This window comes from Gopherus flavomarginatus, chromosome 5 (genome assembly GCF_025201925.1).
Source record: "Gopherus flavomarginatus isolate rGopFla2 chromosome 5, rGopFla2.mat.asm, whole genome shotgun sequence".
NCBI lineage: Eukaryota > Metazoa > Chordata > Testudines > Testudinidae > Gopherus > Gopherus flavomarginatus.
In genome coordinates, this window is record NC_066621.1 from 103010961 (window position 1) to 103031460 (window position 20500).

General features: G+C 42.3%; 1 protein-coding gene across 3 annotated transcripts in view; it reads right to left on the reverse strand.

The window, feature by feature from the left end:
• The window catches only part of LOC127051867 (neuroendocrine protein 7B2), a 76857-nt gene that overhangs the window by 29741 nt on the left and 26616 nt on the right, over window positions 1–20500 (reverse strand). Inside the window, exons 1-2 of one of the 3 annotated variants that reach the window (XM_050954804.1) lie at window positions 16500–16628; window positions 14937–15169 (exon numbers count right to left, since the gene is read on the reverse strand). In XM_050954804.1, coding sequence (XP_050810761.1) covers window positions 14937–15162 — 226 coding nt within the window. In that variant the 5' untranslated portion in view covers window positions 15163–15169; window positions 16500–16628. Of the gene's footprint in view, window positions 1–14936; window positions 15170–16224; window positions 16333–16499; window positions 16629–20500 lie in introns of those variants that run through there. The other 2 variants (XM_050954805.1, XM_050954806.1) reach the window with 2 other exon arrangements.

A 20500-nucleotide genomic window follows, 5' to 3' on the forward strand; every position in this document is an offset into this window, starting at 1 on the left:
TTACTAAGGGAGTTGGACCTGACACTACAAAGGGCATGCAGCCAAACACACACCTAAAAAACTTGGATAAAGAAACAAAGCGTATGACCAGAGCCAGCCTTAGGGGAAATGGCACCCTGGGTGAACTTGTATTTTGGCACCCCTGGACCCTGTGAGCACACACAATCCCCCATCACCTCTGGCCCCCCACAGCTCCCCACCCCTCATCATCTCTGGGCCCTGCTGCCTCCCCCAGTGCTTAATTTGCATTGAAAGAGGAGCCAGAGCTCAGCCCCAGTATAAATTAAGCACTGGCTAGGCGGCCAGACAGCAGTGACTGCTGGGTGGGCACCCAGCCCTAAAGGCAATGCCACTACCAGCAACAGCACAGAAGTAAGAGTGGCTTCTGTGCTGCTCCTGTGCTTGTAGTGCCTGGTGCTCAGCCTGCAAGGCAGTCTTTGCGCTGTCACACAGGGCTGAATCCTGCCAGAGCCCAAAGCACTCCCGCAGCCCTATGGCCATTCCTGGCTCACTAGGGGTGCCATTTCAGATTTGCGTGTGTATGTGTGTGCGCAACTTTAACTGTGATTCCAGGGGCTACTTTGTCATTCAAAAACTAGGTGTTTTGCAGATAACTTAAACATTAGCTGACAAAAACCACTGTATCTAAGTCCTATAGAAAGAGAGGAAAAAAATATGCAAACACCAATTAAAGCCATATTTTAAGTTTATATGTAAGTTTAGAATAGTCAGGAAATAATACAGCAAGATATTTCCAATCGCAAACCTTGAAGTATCAGTTCTGAAGCTTTAACACAGATATCAGAAACTAGGGCTGTCGACTAATCACAGTTAGCTCATACAATTAACTCAAAAAAATTAATCGCGATTAAAAAAATTAATCACGATTAATTGCAGTTTTAATTGCACTGTTAAACAACAGACTACCAATTGAAATTTACTAAATATTTTGGATGTGTTTCTACATTTTCAAATATATTGTATTCTGTGTTGTAATTGAAATCAAAGTGTGTATTATTATTACAAATATTTGCACTGTAAAAATGATAAACAAATCGTATTTTTGTATTCACCAAGTACTGTAGTGCAGTCTCTTTGTTGTGAAAGTGCAACTTCCAAATGTAGATTTTTTTTTGTTACATAACTGCACTCAAAACCAAAACAATGTAAAACTTCAGAGCCTACAAGTCCAATTCAGTCCTACTTCTTGTTCAGCCAATTGCTAAGACAAACAAGTTTCTTTACATTTCCAGGAGATAATGCTGTCTGTTTCTTATTTACAATGTCACCAGAAAGTGAAAACATGCATTTGCATGGCACTTTCGTAGCGGGCACTGCAAGGTATTTACATGCCAGATATGCTAAACATTCGTATGCTCCTTCATGCTTCGGCCACCATTCTAGAGAACATGCTTCCATGATCATGACACTTGTTAAAAAAATAATGCATTAATTAAATTTGTGACTGAATTCCTTGGGGGAGAATTGTAAGTCTCCTGCTCTGTTTTATCCACATTCTTCCATATATTTCATGTTACAGCAGTTTCGAATGATGACCCAGCACATGTTGTTCATTTTAAGAATACTTTCATTGCGAATTTCACAAAATGCAAAGAAGGTACCAATATGAGATTTCTAAAGATAGATACAGCACTTGACCCAAGGTTTTAGAATCTGAAGTGCCTTCCAAAATCTGAGAGGGATGAAGTGTGGAGCATGCTTTCAGAAGTATTAAAAGAGCAACACACTGATGCAGAAACTACAGAACCTGAGCCACCAAAAAAGAAAATCAACCTTCTGCTCGTGGCATCCGATTCAAATAATGAAAATGAACATGTTGGTCCGCATTGCTTTGTATTGTTATCAAGCACAACCCGTCATCAGCATGGACACACATCCCCAGGAATCAAGTATCAGAGGGGTAGCCGTGTTAGTCTGGATCTGTAAAAGCAGCAAAGAATCCTGTGGCACCTTATAGACTAACTTAGTCTATAAGGTGCCACAGGATTCTTTGCTGCATCCCCAGGAATGGTGGTTGAAGCATAAAGGGACATATGACTCTTTAGTACATCTGGCACATAAATATCTTGTGACACCGGCTACAACAGTGCCATGAGAATGCCTGTTCTCACTTTCAGGTGACGTAAACAAGAAGTGGGCAGCATTATCTCCCAGAAATGTAAACAAACTTTGTCTGAGCGATTGGCTGAACAAGAAGTAGGACTGAGTGGATTTTACATGCTTTTATTTTTTAATGCAGTTTTTGGTACATAATTCTACATTTTTAAGTTCAAATTTAATGATAAAGAGATTGCACTAGAGTACTTGTATTAGGTGAATTGAAAAATACGATTTCTTTTATTTTTTTTTACAGTGCAAATACTTGTAATCAAAAATAAATATAAAGTTAGCATTGTACATTTTGTATTCTGTGTTGTAATTGAAATCATTATATTTGAAAATGTAGAAAACATCCAAAAATATTTAAATAAATGGCATTCTATTACTGTTTAACAGTGTGATTAATCGTGTAATTAATTTTTTTTTATCGCTTGACAGCCCTGACTGAAACACAGGTTTGATACTTTGTACACTATCTTTAGTAGAAATAAAATCTGCTTACTTTTTCTGACACACTCAGTGTTACTGCCATTATCTACTCTATTTTAGTCAATTGTTTTTCACTCCACTAAAAATGTATTTACTTATTTTTAACATACATGATTAAAGGTTGTTTGTTTGTTTTTCTCTCTCTCTTTTACTAAGAGGGAATTCATTTTTCTAATTATTTTGGCATTTATGTTTACCGATCACAATCATGTACATGACTCACTAACATTTGACTCTATAATTACTATTAGTATCAGACTTGGAACCACATTTATTTTTGTATGAATTTTAAGTTACTTTGCAAGTATAACTAAAAATACAATTTGAAAATAGGCAGCCTTCATCTGTTCAGTGTCTAAAGTTATGTGTTTAGCTAATTGTTTTTAAACTGGCACTGCTAAGGTTTGTACAAGCTAAATTTACATCCTAGAATGATAATATTAGTTGATTGTACCATTTTAAAAATTGAATGACAAAAGCACAATGTGGTTATAAAAGTAATAATGATAATTACTCCAGCCAGGACAGGTTAGGCATTTTAGAACTCACCACTCAAATACTTAAATTTAAGCATAGGAGAGAAATAAAATTAGGAAATGCACAGGCCAGTCAAAAAACTAAAACAACAGTTCTGTAATCCTTAACAAACTTTGAAAGAATAAAATTACAGAGAATATATGTGCATTGCATATTTTGAAAGGAAGTAACATCAACAATAACAATACAAGTGTGTGTGTGAATGAGATTTTATATGTTGGGAAAACTGTGGAGGGGAACCTTGTGAGTGAGTGAAAGTGCATGTATGTGAAAGACAGTGTGTGCGAGTGTGTCTGTTATGAGAGTGTATGACAGACTGTGTGCATGTGAGAAAAGGTGTGTTGGGGAAGAGCGTGAGAGAGTGTGCATGTATGAGTCAGTGGCGCCCTGGCAGCAGCACCGGGTGAGGCGGGAGAAGCCCCAGTGCCCTGACCCTGGTCCCCCCAAGAAGCTCAGGCGGCTGTGGGGGAAGCCCCAGCACCTGGACCACCACTGTGGCCCTGGGACTGGAGGAGCTCTCGCTACCTGCCGTGGCCTCAGAGCTGGGGGAGCTCTCACTCCACACTGCAGCCTGGGGCTATGGTGGAGGGGACAGACTTCTCTGGTCTTGGAGCTGCAGTGGCTGGGGGAGAAAGTAGAAAATGGGTTGCGGGACCGCAGAGGGGGGAAGAATGGGGAGGACCACAGACAGAGGGGGCGGAAGGCGGGCAGGACCTCAGGTGGATAGGATGTGGAGGGCCCCTTACTTGCTCTGGCCCAAGGCCCCAGGAAACCTTAATCCGCCTCTGGAGAGAGTGTGTGTATGTGAGAGAGATGGTGTGTTGGGGAGTGTATGAGAGACAGTGTGTGTTGGGGAAGTGTGTGTGAAAGGCAGCATGTTACGCTGTCTCTTTCAGAAAGCAGTTAGGATCAGGAGCCTGAAGGCTTGTTCAGACTTCAGCAGCCACTGGCAGCTCCCACTCTGGACCCAGAAAGAAAGCAGTACAGACAGGTTCCCCATTGTCTCACCACCCCAGGGCAGCGGAGACCGTGTACATGGGTGGGAGGAGGGGCACCCCCAACATCTGCCCCTCCTCCACCCACTCTGCACAAAAGACAGATGCTCTCAGTCCCAAGCAGCTTGGCCAGGAGTGGGTCCAGAGAAGATGGGGACAGAAGCAGCAGTGACTGCACACGGCAGTGGAGCAACGTGGAGGAGGGGAACCCCTGCTCTAGCAGAGTCACTTGGTTGGCTGTCCAACTGCCCCTCTGCAGTTTGGGTCCCTCTGCCCTCTCCAGATGCTGCTGCTCGCCTGGTTCCCTCCTTGGGCCCAGCAGGCTCTTGGTGGTCAGGTGGGACTCAGGAACCAAACTCTGCACCAAGTGCTCTCTTGAGTAGGCCACCATGGGCTGCCGCCGAGCCCGCCCACTCCTAAAGCTGGCCCTGCATGAGTACTATGGCTAAACCAGCAGGGGAGAAATATACAGAAATTAAATTGGCCAGAGACAGAAACGTAGCAGGAAAAAATGCCAGCACTATGGCAACCAGCATTCAGGCAAATATATAGAAACTTTAATAAACTCAACCATTATGCTAACGTGTACAGAGAAAGCAGAAAAGTGTCTGTATTAGGTACAGAAAAGGATTCCGTAAGTGAAATGGAAGAGCTGTTCCTAAGCTCAATAATGGAGGAGGCTAAAAACTCAAAAGATCAGCTAATTAAAATGTGCAGAAATGGCACTTACATGACAATCAAAATAGACACTGGGGCACAAGTAAATGTAATAAGAGAAACTGAATGGGCATATGTATGAAATACATAAAAGTGGGTACGTTGAAAGAGTATGTGAAAAACTATAATGGAGGAACAATTCCAGAATTGAGGCAGTGCACACTGATACAAAGGGGAAATGATAAAACAAAAGAGTTTGTGGTGCTACACAGAGACAAGCAACCAGTCTTTGGCCTACACAGGTGTGAGTTCCTTGGTCTCATTAAGAGAATATATACTACAGATAGACAGAATGACAACACAGAACTAGGTATGAAAGTATTAATAGGATTATATGAAAATGGATTCTCAGGAAGTGGTGCCTCCTTATAACAAATAAGAGACAGTTAAGAAATGATTTAGAACCTGTGGGATGTGCTACATGAAAAAGTTCCACAAGTCTTAAGAAAGAGTCTAGAAGAAGAGCTGCAAAACAAGAGAGCAAAAGGTCATTATTCAATGAATAGAAGAACCAACAGACTGGGTTCACTTCTAAGTAATCACAGAGAAGAAAGGAGGGGGACTACAGCTGTGAATGGACCCCAAGGAGCCGAACAAAACCATAAAAAGAAAACACTTTCACTCCCTCACAAGAAACGAACTATTGTTAGAGATGGCATGAGCCAAATGTTCAACAAATTAGATGCATCAGCAGAATTCTGGCAGATCCTGTTAAACACTGGAGCTCCAAGAGCTGCACTTTCAACACACCATTTGGCAACTACAAAAGGCAGTCTTAGGAAGCAGTAATATTTTTGGCTCCAGAAGTATTCCACTGTACAATGAGCCAGATGCTAGAGGGTCTATCAGGAGTGAAAGTGTACACTGATGACACAATAATTTGGGGCAACACTGCCATTGAGCATCAGGAATGACTGAGGAGAGTAATGGAAATTGGGAGGGCTAACAATCTTAAACTGAATAAGGCCAAATATCAATTTTAAATAAGGGGAAAAAATACTTGCAAGAGAGATTGACCTCAAAAGGAATTTTGCCTGATAAATCAAAGATTTAGAGAATACTGAACATACTGAGACCTGAAGATAAAAAGGGAATTTAAAGGCATGGCATGTTGAATTATGTCAGCAAGTTCATACCTAAGTATTCAGCTTGCACAACTCACCTAAAATATCTCCTCCACATAATCACCGAATGGGCATGAATGCCAGAGCATGAAAGAGAGTTCATTAATTCAAAGCATCTTATGACATCAGCTTCAGTGCTGAAATATTTTAACCCATTGAAAGACATCAAACTTTCCACAGATGCCTCAAAAGGAGGGCTGGGAGCCGTACTATTTCAGTGTCATGGAACTGACTGGTTGCCAGCCTTGTATGCATCCAGGGCTACGAGAAGTCTAGAGATGAAGTGCACACAAATTGAAAAAAAAAAAAATACTAGGTCAAAGCAGAACCTGATCACCAACTACTGACTGCCATACACACACACAAAAAAGACTTGCAGAAATACTATCCAGGATACACAAAACATGAATGTATAATATGACCCTGGAGTTCCAACGTGGAAGTCACTTAATAATGGCAGACACAGTCTCAAGACAATATGTTCCATCTCATAACACACAGCCTGATGAAATTGAACAAGCAGTAAACGTACAAATGAACATGATAAAAGGGTCATGTGCGTATCTCCAAGCATAAGGGATGAACTGGACACAGAAACAGCTAAAGATGAAAAGCTGCAGGCAGTGATACAAGCTATATTTAAAGGAGAGGGGGAAAATATCAACACTTCTCGTCTGCCCATTCCCACTATAAAAATGAGCTTTCAGTGATCTCAGGATTGCTTTTGAGGGGATAGATCACAGTTCCCACAGTGATGAGCAGGAAAATATTGGAATGAATGCATGAAGAGAACAGAGACTGGCCAAATTAAAAAGGAGAGCTAGAAAAGTTGTATTCTAGTCACAGATGAATAGCGACATTAACGAAGTGTTGAGTTGGGGGAGAACATATCAGAAGTACAGAGATTCCCAGCAGAAAGAACCAATGATACCACATTAACAACCTGCAACTCCATGGGACAAAGTCAGAAATCACATGTTCCACCTGGGAAGACATAATCTCCTTATAATGGACTACTTGATCCATTTCCCAGAAGTAGTCACACTTGAAGATGTCACAGCAGCAACAGTTGTCAGGCACATTAAATCTGTATTGTACGTCATGGAATTCCAAGAATAGTAATAACTGACAACGTTCCGCAGTTCAAGAATAGGGATTTCCTGGACTTTGCTAAAATGTACAACTTTCATCATGAGACATCTAGTCCCAGATTCCTCAAACCAATGGATTAACTCAGTGTTGCCCAAATTTGGGACGCCGCTTGTGCAGGAAAAGCCCCTGGCAGGCCGGGCTGGTTTGCGTACCTGCCACGTCCGCAGGTCTGGCTGATCACGGCTCCCACTGGCCGCGGTTCGCTGCTCCAGGCCAATGGGAGCTGCGGGAAACAGCGGCCAGTACATCCCTCGGCCTGCGCCGCTTTCAGCAGCTCCCATTGGCCTGGAGCAGAGAACCGCGGCCAGTGGGAGCTGCGATTGGCCGGACCTGCGTACATGGCAGATACACAAATCGGCCCGGCCTGCCAAGAGCTTTCCCTACGCAAGTGGTGTCTCAATTTTGGGAAACACTGGATTAGCTGAATGTGGAATATAGAGAGAGAGAAGAACTTGCTCAAAAAAAAAAAAAAAAAAAGCCATGAATGCAAGTGAAGATCCATATTTAGCACTACTCAACTACACAGCTACACCTGCTGAACTGTGAAAAGTCATCCACTGCACTACTCTGCAACATATGTATAAATACTCAAATACCAGATACGGGACAAAAACGAAGGATGACTAAGGAGTCTGTGATAGTGATGAAGAGACCGGGGCAGTACATACACAGACAAAATATTACAAGAAAGGAGAAAGACCTCTTTCACAGTTAAAAGACAAAGACTGAGTGAGACTTTGTCAAGATGGGTGCTGGCCATGCAAAGCTACAGTGATCAAAGAGGAGTCACCTTGCTCAAACTCTGTGACCACAGATGAAAGCAAAATCTTATCAAGAAATTGTAAACATCTTCTTAAAAACACCTGAAAACTTGGCCAAGATAAGTGAAATAAGAGAAGACATACAAGTTGAAAACAATTCACAAAGTGACCCTGTTACTGACAATGGGTCTAAACTGTCTGCTATAGACAAGGAGTCCCCTAAAAGGGTTTGCAGTACAGCAGATCAGAAAGGTTGCTGAAATGCCCTAAGAGACTGATCAATATATGTTAAGGTTGTGCTAAAGCAACCTGAAGGGTTGTTAAATTAGTTATTGTATTTGTTATAGTTTGTTAGTTTAAATTAATACTGTTTTAGTTCAATCAGCAATTCAGAAAGGGATCTAAAAAAAAGAGTGGATGTGTTGTTGAATAAGTTCTCTGGGAAGTGTGGAGATGCCACACTTCCTGCACACTCTTCATGCAGTCTTTAGAACTTCCTGTGACATGCTCCCTGTTGGGACTAGAAACAAAGAAGCCCAGGTCAGGGCAGTTGTAGGCTGCAGCTACACAGAGGAGTAGACGTTTGTTACCTTATTCCGTAAATAGTTTCTGTTCATAATAAAGAGTTTATATAAGAGTCTTTTCATCATAAATATACTACATTGCCATCCAATTTACAAGTTCTCAACCATTTTGATGTTCCTTTAATATTAAACTTTTCCTATTTATATTCAGGTTACTCTCCCCCATTTAGCTACAAGTGGGTTTTTGTTTTTTTTAATTGTTTAGATTGCTGCACAATCATGACCAACAGCAATAGTAACTGGGAACTCATAGGAGTGCTCTTTAGGATATTCACTATGTATTCTAAAAATTCACCTATGTACTATAATTTCCCCCACAGCTCAGTCAAAAGCCATTGATTGACCAGGCAAGTCTTAGCAATTTTTTTTTAAATTAAGGCAGCTTTAATTGCATCATTTTAAAAACAAACTAAGATCCTATATAGAACTGAGAGAAGATTGGAATTTCTGTCCTGAAGGAAATTCTGGTATTTTCATTTGTTTTCATCCCAAAATGGGACATAGTCAAAATATAAAAAGAAAAAAAAATGTGGAATTAAAAGATCTGGACAATTTAAATTCAGGTATGTCAAAATGTTTTGTTTTGAGTCAATTTGATATTAAAGCACATCTGCCTAAGGTGCCATGGTGGTCATGGGAGTTGTGGTTTGAGTGCCTTACGGCCTCATTTCTCACTATGAGACAGGCTTCCTGCTTGAAATACATTTCCCATTTTGCTTTTTCTGCAAAATGTCTGCTGGCTAGCTGACTGACTGATTGACTTTACTCAGAAGTTTAGAATGTCAGAAATAAATTGACAATGATGGATTAGCTGGCAGACTGCAAGAAAAATGGTCAAAGGTGCGACTTTTCACATGGATTGGGTGGGGTGTGTGCGCGCGCGTGTGTGTAAAAATATATATCTACTCCTATCTGTAAATGGAGTGCTACAAATCAGTAGTAGTCTTGATTTAAATAAGAATCAATATTAACACAAAATTAGCATACATATATTAGTGTCCATTCAGTGACTGAATAAATAAAATTTCCTAGCGTGCATGACAGTACACTGTGTTATTTGCCAAGCTATTTGGTCAGTCCTCTGTTGTCATTACTTCTTCCTTTGAAGTATAGTCCCCTTTCAACAGCTATAATGAAATCAAGAAGATTCTCCAAAACTGATGTAACCCCATAGTATGGCTGGCAGGTGGTATTCTAGGATTAACATGACCATTTCACCACTAGAAAGAACTAAGTATATTACATTAGCAATATAGTAAGTTTTCACCATCACATTACAATTACACACTGGGATCTCCTACAAAGCACAATATTTCGAACATACCTAATTACTATACTAAAACTAAAAACTGTTTTCCTTAAAACTAATGACACCAATAGAAAACAAGACTCATAATGCTGTTCCTCCCCAAATAGAAAGCATAGATATACAAATATTATAAAATGATATATTCTTAATTACTGAATCAGTAATTGGTGTTCAAACTGCTGAAAACTACGTTAATACAATGTAAAAACTGCACAAATAAAATCACTACCAGGAACACAATCCTGGCAATGTTAACTTGGTTGAATTGCACATCCTCTACTTCATTACTTGCATTTAAAAACAAAAACATTGCATAAGACTTATTAAGCTTTTAATTTTTTAAAAAGCAAAACCAGAAAATCCTATGTATGTGCAATATGGCCAAGTTAATTTTGTGGATGGAACCTTAATTTGCCATAAATTTCTCTGATGCAGGCTTTTTTACTTGGTATTATCTGAATCACATATCTGAATCAACAGATCACCAAAAACAAACATCTCCTCTCCCCCAGAAAAAAACAAAACTATCAAGCCTTTACTTTTGTTATTATCTAACACATTTTACCAGAAGAAATGTTTGACAGGAATATCTGGCTTTAAATATACATTTTAAATGTGAATGATATTGTTCATCTTAAGAGCATTTGTTGTGTTTGCAAAAGAAAAAATGAACCAGTAATGTCTATTTTAGCCATTTTAACAAAAATTAAAAATGACATGGCAACCTGGGCAGCAGTGACAATGAGAAGATCGAGTTCAGGATCCTGACAAAAGGAAGAAAGAAGAGCAGCAGAATATGGACCCTGGACTTCAGAAAAGCAGACTTTGACTCCCTCAGGGGACTGATGGGCAGGATCCCCTGGAAGACTAATATGAGAGGGAAAGGAGTCTAGGAGAGCTGGCTGTATTTTAAATAAGCCTTATTGACGGTGCAAGGACAAACCATCCCAATGTGCAGAAAGAATAGCAAATATGGCAGGTAACCAGCTTGGCTTAACAGAGGAATCTTCGGTGAGCTTAAACACAAAAAGGAAACTTACAAGAAGTGGAAAACTTGGACATATGACTAGGGAGGAGTATAAAAATATTGCTTGAGTATGCAGGGAAGGCCAAAGCACAATTGGAGTTGCAGCTAGCAGGGATGTGAAGGGTAACAAGAAGGCTTTCTGCAGGTATGTTAGAAACAAGAAGGTAGTCAGGGAAAGTGTGAGACCCTTGCTGAACGGGGGAGGCAACCTAGTGACAGATGATGTGGATAAAGCTGAAATATTCAATGCTTTTTTTGCCTCAGTCTTCACAGACTAGGTCAGCTCTCAGACTGCTGCACTGGGCAGCACAGTATGGGGAGGAGATGAACAGCCCTCAGTGGTGAAAGAACAGGTTAAGGACTATTTAGAAAAGCTGGATATGCACAAGTCCTTTGGTCCAGATCTAATGCATCCAACGGCGCTGAGGGAGTTGACAGATGTGACTGCAGAGCCATTGGCCATTATCTTTGAAAACTTGTGGCAATCGGGGGAGTCCCAGACAATTGGAAAAAGGCAAATACAGTACCCATCTTTAAAAAATGGAAGAAGAAGAATCCGGGGAACTACAGACCAGTCAACCTCACCTCAGTCCCTGGAAAAATCATGGAGCAGGTCCTCAAGGAACACATTTTGAAGCACTTGGAAGAAAGGAAGGTGATCAGGAACAGTCAACATGGATTCACCAAGGGCAAGTCATTCCTGACCAACCTGACTGCCTTCTATGATGAGATAACTGGCTCTGTGGATATGGGGAAAGCAGTGAACGTGATATATCTTGACATTAGCAAAGCTTTTGATATGGTCTCCCATGGTATTCTTGCCAGCAAGTTAAGAGTATGGATTGGATGAATGCACTATAAGGTGGATAGAAAGCTGGCTAGATTGTTGGGCTCAATGGGTAGTGATCAATGGCTCTATGCCTAGTTGGCAGCCAGTATCAAGTAGAGTGCCCCAGGGGTCAATCCTGTGGCCGGTTTTATTCAACATCTTCATTAATGCTCTGGATGATGGGATGGACTGCACTCTCAGCAAGTTCACGGATGACACCAAAATGGGGGGAGAGGTAGATATGCTGGAAGGTAGGGCTAGGGTCCAGAGTGACCTAGACAAATTGGAGGATTGAGCCAAAATAAATCTGATGATGTTCAACAAGGATAAGTGCAGAGTCCTGCACTTAGGATGGAAGAATCCCATGCACTGCTACAGGCTGGGGACCAACTTGCTAAGCGGCAGTTCTGCAGAAAAGGAACAGGGATTACAGTGAATGAGAAGCTGGATATGAATCAACAGTGTGTCCTTGTTGCTAAGAAGGCTAATGGCATATTGGGCTGGATTACTAGAAGCATTGCCAGCAGATGGAGGGAAGTGATTATTCCCCTCTATTCGGCACTGTTGAGGCCACATCTGGAGTATTGTGTCCAGTTTTGCTCTTCCCTTTCCCTCCAGATAGGATGTGGACAAATTGGAGAGTCCAGCAAAGGGCAACAAAAATGATTAGAGGGCTGGGGTGCATGACTTACGAGGAGAGGCTGAGGAAACTGGGCTTGTTTGGTCTGCATAAGAGAAGAGTGAGGGGGAGATTTGACAGCAGCCTTCAACTACCTGAAGGGAGGTTCCAAAGAGGATGGAGCTAGGCTGTTCTCAACAGTGGCAGATGACAGAACAAGAAGCAATGGTCTCAAGTTGCAGTGCGGGAGGTCTAGGTTAGATATTAAGAAAAATTATTTCACTAGGATAGTGGTGAAGCACTGGAATGGGTTACCTAGGGAGGTGGTGGAATCTCCATCTTTAGAGATTTTTAAAGCCCGGCTTGACAAAGCCCTGACTGGGATGATTTAGTTGGGGTTGGTCCTGCTTTGAGCAGAGGGGTGAGCGAAATGACCTCCTGAGGTCTCGCCCAACCCTAGTCTTCTACGAGCTTGGAATTTTGAAGTTAATATGAAATATTAAGTTTCACTAACTGTGCTGCAAGACCAAACTGCCTAGCTAACCTATAAGGAATTTTAAATGGGATGTGGAAAAGAAAGACAGACAATGGGTTTGTGACTTTTTTATTTTCCTCTTTCTGATGTATAAAGAAGAAACAAAATCTTGAAAGAATTCGTACACACATTAGAAATTCAAGACTTGTCTACCCTATTCTCACTTGAAGTCTCTATGGATGACTAGAGAACTGGTTTAACATCACCAGTACACAAAGTGAAATCTGAACAATTGGGAGAAGGGGTTTTTAGTCAGTCAGTTTTAAACTAGTTGTTTTTGTTAATACCTGTTTAATTCAAAGGTGGTGGCAAACAGTTGGGAAGAAAAATGTCCTTGTTAAAAACACAAACTTCATCATCCCTGTAATTAAGGGCTAAAACACTCCAGTCCTCTGGTTGTCCAAGTAGAGGAGAGACTTGTTTTTCCTCAAATTTCAGCAAAATACAAGTATGGAAAAAAACAACAAAACACACAAACAAAACCACCAAAAACAACAACATAAAAAAGTAACAGTTCACCTCCACATCTTTCAGGTGCTGTGAATACATCATAAAGAAGCAAAAAAAAAGTGACAATCCCAATTTCCCCTATCATTCCCTATTACAAATTATTTAAGTGGTTTGGAAAACTACAAGTTGCCATGAAAATTTCACTAGCAGAGATACAAATGAGAGGTCTACAGGGCCTGTTACAAGTGCACAATTAAATTATTTCTTCTCAGCCCCTATCCATCCAACCATACGTCATCTGTTTGACTAGGGGATTCCTTTAAATAGGGGTGACAAGGAGTCATCATGGAAAAAATAGTTATATTCAGCCAGGGCTGGCACCAGCACAGCAAGCAGGTGCTTGGCGGGGCGGGGAACAGAAGAAGTGGTCGAAGAATGAAGTGGCGGCAAAGTGCCACCGATCGCGGCCTTTTTTTTTTTTTTTTTTGCGCCGCTTGGGGCAGCAAAAATGCTGAAGCTGGCCCTGTATTCAGCATTTTTGGCAAAAAATAGCATCAAACTATGGTAGAACACTTACTTTTGGCCTAATTGAGTGAGAGCACATTTTGTTGCCACAATCAAAGCCTTATTTTTCCACTAGCTCATCAAACCACATACTAATGTGTCTTTATTAATAAGGGCTAGTCTATGTTAAATATATTTGACCATTAATTATGAACTCTGATGAAAAAACAATTATGTTACAGCACAAATCTTCATAATTTTACAGTGCTATTGTATTTAAAATTCTTTAAAATATCTTGCCTCTTATAAAACAAACCCTTGAGCCAGATGTTTCAGACAGTTTGCACAGTTAAAGAAAATTATGATTCAAATGAAACTTCTTACCCAAATCAGCTCAGAAATGTAGGCCAAACCCTTTGAAAAGGAACAAATGCCAAGTTCTGCTCTTCATGACAAACACTGTGGAGCTGCAGGTCAGGATCCTCAGCCCCAACCAGCCCAGGTGTCCATGCAATAGGTTTTGGCCACTACCTCAGGATATGGAGGAGAATGGTGAATGTGGCCTGCTGCTCCCCAAAACACAGGGTTATGGTTGACTCACTTCACACTATATGGAAACCCACTCTCCATGCCCACAGCCCACCTTTCTAGGGTGAATTGCACAGAACTCCAACCAACACAGGAAAAGTCCACCTGCATAAGGTCTCTTGTTTTTATCTTGCATGTCACTGCAGAAAGTTGTAAGCTGTTTTGGGCCATATGTGCCCGTATAGAGAGCACCAGAATTTGGTCCTACAGAATGAATTTGCTTCACACAAAAACATAGTAACAAATAGACAGGAGATTATGCCAGAAACTCCCTTTTTCAGCCATTGTAGATGAGATATCACCAAGACAACATTACTTGGTGTCCAAAGCAGGTGCACACAAACCGCCACATTCTCCTCTTGTCAATGCAATCTATAGGTTAGCACCACTGTTAGTCTCAAAAGAAAGGGTAATTACAAAACGGAGGCTAGATTTAGGGATTTAAATCACGGAACAATAAAGGCCCAGATTGGAGAACTGCATAGTATATGACTTTTCCAAGTCTACCAGGAATATTTGCATCACATAAAACAATTGTTCACAGCCTAAGGGAATGAAAAGAAACATAATATAATGCAACGTAGAAAATAACTACCTTCAATGCTCTGTGGACCCACTAGATTCATAGCCTGGTGTGCTGGATATTCTACTCGGGGTCTGGCAATGCCTAATTGTTCCATAACCCCATGAAGGAGTCTCTGAATATCTGCTTCGGAAACTTTATCTGGGGTCCTAGGACTGTGACTAGAAGCCAAAGCCAATCCAAATGCTAGCAAAAATACCATGTTATAAAGCAACGTAGTTGTCATTCTGATGGCCATTTTTAACCTGTGAAAATAAAATACATTAAATAAATGATAAATGATAAAGTGAGTAAAATACTGACTGCATATCTCAAAGAACTTGTTAGGTCAGCTTCCATTATCAGCTAAAAGAATTTTACAAACAGGGAGGTGTAATTTTGGGGGAGAAAACTGTGGGAGTCAGTAAACTTAATTTCTGCATAGCATTAATTCATAGCATTTATTAATCACCTTTCTGCCATGATAAAACAAAATGGACCCACTGATTCACTTGGAAAACTGAAGGGTTAAAAATTAGCTAGGTAAAGTGAGAATGCATGGTTCTTCCTTCTCCCCTGTTTTAATTTGGTATTTTAAAGTATGTCATAAAGGTAAGGTGGGAATACTAAGAATTGCTCAGTTTTGTGCTGTGCTTTTCAAACTTTACTCTTCCACTTGCTCTAAGAAATGAAATACTCCCAGTTTTTTTTAAAAAATGGGTTGTATAACATTTTTATCTCCCTCACAGATTGACAACCCATCACACAGGTTTCCTCTCTCTCCATTTTTCCCCATCTAGAACAAACAGGCTTCATTTATTCCACTTGAATAGGTTTCACCAAATGGCTGCTCTGCCCGCATGAGACAGGCACAGAATCCAGTAATGTCATTCTCCTTATAAGACTACGTTTTAAAGAACCTGTTTGTCCTTTTTGGTCAGCTGCTGTCATAGGAAAATAGATTTATCAATGTATTTGGTTATGTTAATAAAAGTCTATATTATATACTTGTCCTGCTTTTCCAAACCAGAGACTTAAAGATCTTGTTTCTCCCTTTATGGTATTTTTCCCCTAATATAATAATGTACAGTAAAATGGCTTTGAGCCCTGAGGTAATAATGGCAGAGAAATCCCACCTAAAAAAAATTGGAAAGAGAGAAGAGAGATTCTCTTCCTCCCTCTGTGTGGCTCCAGAATTCCCCACATCTCTGCTCTGTCACTTGATCTCCAGATCTTCACCCCTCTCACTAGCAACAACCTTGGGCATTTGAAAGAAAAACGGATCCTTTCAGGCTACTAGATAGATAAGGGGTAAATCTACCTTCCTCCTGTGTCTGTCTGTCTGTCACGCACGCACAGCCTGTGCCCTTCCTCTCCGACCCCAGTGGAATCCTAAACTTAAAACGCCCCCGAAAGCCCTCGCGGATTATTCCCTGTGCGCAGCGGTAACCACATCCGCAGGGCTGAGCAGCATTGGGGTAGGAAACACCTGCCCCGTCCCCGCGCCCCACCCAGCCGTTTCAGCCCGCTCCTCTGCCTGCAAGCAGCCATGGGGGCCGCCCCGGCTGAGGCACAGGCGAGATGCGCGGCACTCACCGCCCGGCGCTGGGGAAGGCAGCTCTCGCTGGGCAGATGTGGGGTGGCACCGGCTGACTGAGGCGCCGAGCAGAAGGAGGCGGTGGCCTGTGCTGTGACCATTCATGCGCAGTCCCAGCCCCCTTCCCCCGCCTTGCCTGGTCCCTGCGGCAGGTGCGGAGGGAAGGTTGTCATGTCAGCAGCATCCATTTCAGCGAGAAGCTGCCGCACAGGGACATAGCAGGGCCAATCGGCTCCCTCGACACACGCAGGGCAGCCTAGGCACCAAGCACCCTCTGTATACACCACACTATGTGTGGGTCCTGCAGGCCAGACATACAAGAGCTGACCTCCCCCAGTTACCCACACAACACAGTGAAGTGTGCATACAGTTCATATATACACCCACACACAATGTGCATTCATTGTCACACACACCGACTGCATGGAGCAAACAACACAAACCAGTCTGTGAAAATCTGGAGATAGGTAACATATTCATGACATGAAGCAAATAAAAAAGAAGTTAGATGCATTATACAACAGGCTATTTCTTGATTAGTACCAAAGGAAATGGCAGAAACCCAAGATTACTTAAATCTTAACTGGATAAATCAGAGTAGATCTCAGTCCTGCAGTGGGGAGGGAGTACATGGTGTGATTGAGAGTTTTCCACAGCCAATTTATGTGGGTCTATAGTATTTTGCATGTAATGGCATTAAATGTTATGTGAAATTAGTGCATTAATTCTAATAGAATCGCACAAAACTCCATGTGAAATGGAAAATTTGAGGGAGAATGGTAATTTGGCAGAGTGAATGTAGAAGTGTTCTTATATTTGTGGAGTATTCTGGATTTTGAGATAAGAAAGGCCTTTGGGGTGATGGAGGGTATTATCGTAGCCCCTAGAGCCTTCTCTGAAGGTCTTTATTTGCCTGGCCAGCTACCACCCCTTGATGGCTACCTTAGACTAGCTGAGAGCATGAAACAATGTTGCCACAGGCAAAGACTCTGGCAGTTGAGTTGTGAAGGTTTATGCCACTCATCTTCCATAACTGGAGGCACGGCCTGAATAGCATACCAAGATGTTTTGCCGTACTTCCATTGACTTATTTTAATTTTCTTTTGGGGGCAGGTTGTGTTGTATGGAGGGTCCTATCTTTCCCCTAAGGAAACATGGGGGAATTTGGTTCAGTTCACAAACCTTCTCACAGGTGGTGAGGTAGGCATCTATATCTCCCTCTCTCCCTCCCTCCTGGAATGAGGCCAACAATTTAGCCCCTATTGTCCCTGCAAGATAGAAACCCCAATGGTCTCTCCCCACTTACCCTTCTCTGTTGTCTCTCATTCCTCTGCTTCTCTGTGTGCAGTTCAAGTTGTTGCTGCTCTTCATTATTCTTGTTCCTTTTCCCACTCTCCGCTAGTAACCAGGGGCTCAATCTCCAGACTCTGCTTCTCTACATAGAGCCTCTCTGCACCTAGCTTTAGCCTTTGCCACTCCAATGTCAGAGATCAGGAACTGGCCCATGCAGATATCCGGCTGCTGTGGCTAGTAGCTACTGTTCTTGGGCTCTCTTAGACTCCTGCCTGGGTGCTGACCTCAGCTCTAGGCCCAATCATCCTGCTTCAGCCATGCAATTAGCTGTGCCTTAACTTCACAGTGCTTAGCCCTCTCACCCACACAGTTCAGCTGTGTCCTTCTTAGGGAGGTGGGTATAGGCCATTTTCTTGCTATTTCCTCTGTTTTTAGTGCTGCAAGTCACTTATTGCAAAATATGCTTGGTACATTAAGTAACTAGCCTTTGCTTCCAGTCACATATCCACAGGGTCTAGTCCAGTGGAGGTTCCCAAACTTTAATAACCTGTGAACCCCTTTCACTAAAATGTCAAGTCTCACGAACTCCCTCCTAAAACTGAATATTTCCAGAGATTTTCTCCTTTACCTGAGTATAAACTATAAAAGCAGTGATCTTGGAAATATGAAATTTGTTTATGACATGCTTATTGCATATTATTATTTATCATTACAGTATTTTTATTACATTATGAAAACGGCAACACTCTTCCAAGAACTCACTTTGCATCACTTTGAATAAGCCTGTTATAAGACAAGGCTCCTATGTTTCACCAAAGAGTATCAGATGTGAAACAGCATGAAGGTATTTAAGAAGCCAACTCAAAGAGTTCTTCCTACACAAGCATTCAGGTTTTGAGCAGTCCAGGCAAACAACGCATGTTACAACGAAGCTTAAACTTGTTCTTCATAATAATGTTTAAAAACAATAGTAGCTGCCTATTTTAAAAACAGCAAAAAAATATCCATCCCCCTTTCCATTTCTTATAAGGAGTCTTAAAGTTTAAATCTCCTCAGTGGGATAGATCTGCTTGCTTTGATCTGCTTAGTTCTTGGAAGTCCAGGGGCTCCGGGCTGCTGGCCCAGTGCTGCCTGGGGTCCCCAGGGACAGCTCTGTCTGCCATTAGAGAATTTTTCCCCTCCCAAGGGCCCCCTGTAACATTTCACGAAGCCATTTGGGAACCACTGATATAGTCTATACCTCAGCCTGTCACCAGTCTCTTGGGAGCGACCCCTTTAACGTGTCAGGCCCCAAGTACCTACACTGTTCTATAGGGGCAGGACTGGGGCCTCCAAGACTCAGACTGGATCTTTGGTGCCAGAGATCCTTGTTTCTCTCTGTGGCTCCCTGCAGTTAATCCAGACTCCTGCAGGAGGGTTATGCTGTACCCCTTCAATGCTCCCAGTATTTACAGCGACACAAGCAGCCATTCCAAAACAAGGTAACTATTTATCAGTCACCCAGCACACTGAACCTGGAAGTCCTTAGGTTAGCAAAGAGAGGCAGCAGTTATGCCACAGCCCATCCAATCCAAGCTGCGGTGGACTCCATCCCTCACTTTGGCTCCTTGGCCCCTGTGCCCAGATCAGAGCTTCCAGCCTCTTCCAGAAGCCTATTCTTTATCGTCCCCTGGTCACAGTTCAGTCCTTTTCTCCCCTAGGTTGGGCCATATTGAGTTCACATTTCCCCCCTTCTCCCCACCCCCAAGCTTCCTGCTATTATCAGCAGCAGCAGCGATCCCTCGATTCAAGGATGATCTCTACCACGGATTTACATATGAGGCCTGTGATGACTCAGGTATCTGATCCTGGAACCACAGATCTGCTGGCAGTAGGAACAGACATTTCCCTGGTGGGCCAGCTGCCTGCTGGGAAAAATTTCTCTTTTTTCTTCCTTCTCTCTCTTTTCAGCTTTGAAGGCAAGGCACTTTTCCTGGAAGCGGGTCACTGCCTGATGGAGGACGTGGCACCATTGGGATCGGTTGGTGGCTTACTCCTCCCAGCTTGTGATGTCCACATCAGTTTTCTTGAGATATGCTACAAAGACACACTGAAAGAGTTTCCTCTGACAATCATGGGATTTCTGACAATGTGTGAGCTGAGAGTCAAGGAGTTGTTTTGGGAGGCAAGAGTCTGGCATCTGCACACAATATCCAGCCCAGCAGAAATGGTGCATGAAGATCATTGCTTCAATGCTGGTGACTTTGGCTTCACTGAGGATGCTGGTGTTAGTGCAGCAATCTTCCCACTTGATGTGAAGAATCTTCTGGAGGCATCATTGGTGGTACCTCTCCAGCCTCTTGAGGACCTGTCGATAGGTCACTCAGGTTTCGCATCCATAAAGGAGTGTAGGAATAACAATTGTCTTATACACCTGGATCTTGGTGTCCTGCCGTAGATCCTGTTATTGACTGTCAATTCGTAAATCATTGGAGCTTGCATTGTCTCTTTGGATCCCTTGTTGATCTGGATCGGTTTCAGCCAGTTCCTTAACAACTCAAAGGAAGATCTCATTCATTCCCCCTTGACTGCCCTGACAGAAGCACCATTTAGGGAGGGCAGGGGTGCACCTGCCCACCCTCCCAGAGTTTTGTACCAGAAGTCTGCTTGTAGCCCATGCCCCAGACCCAGCCAGAGCTCTTACCTGCAGCACAGTGCAGCAAGGTCC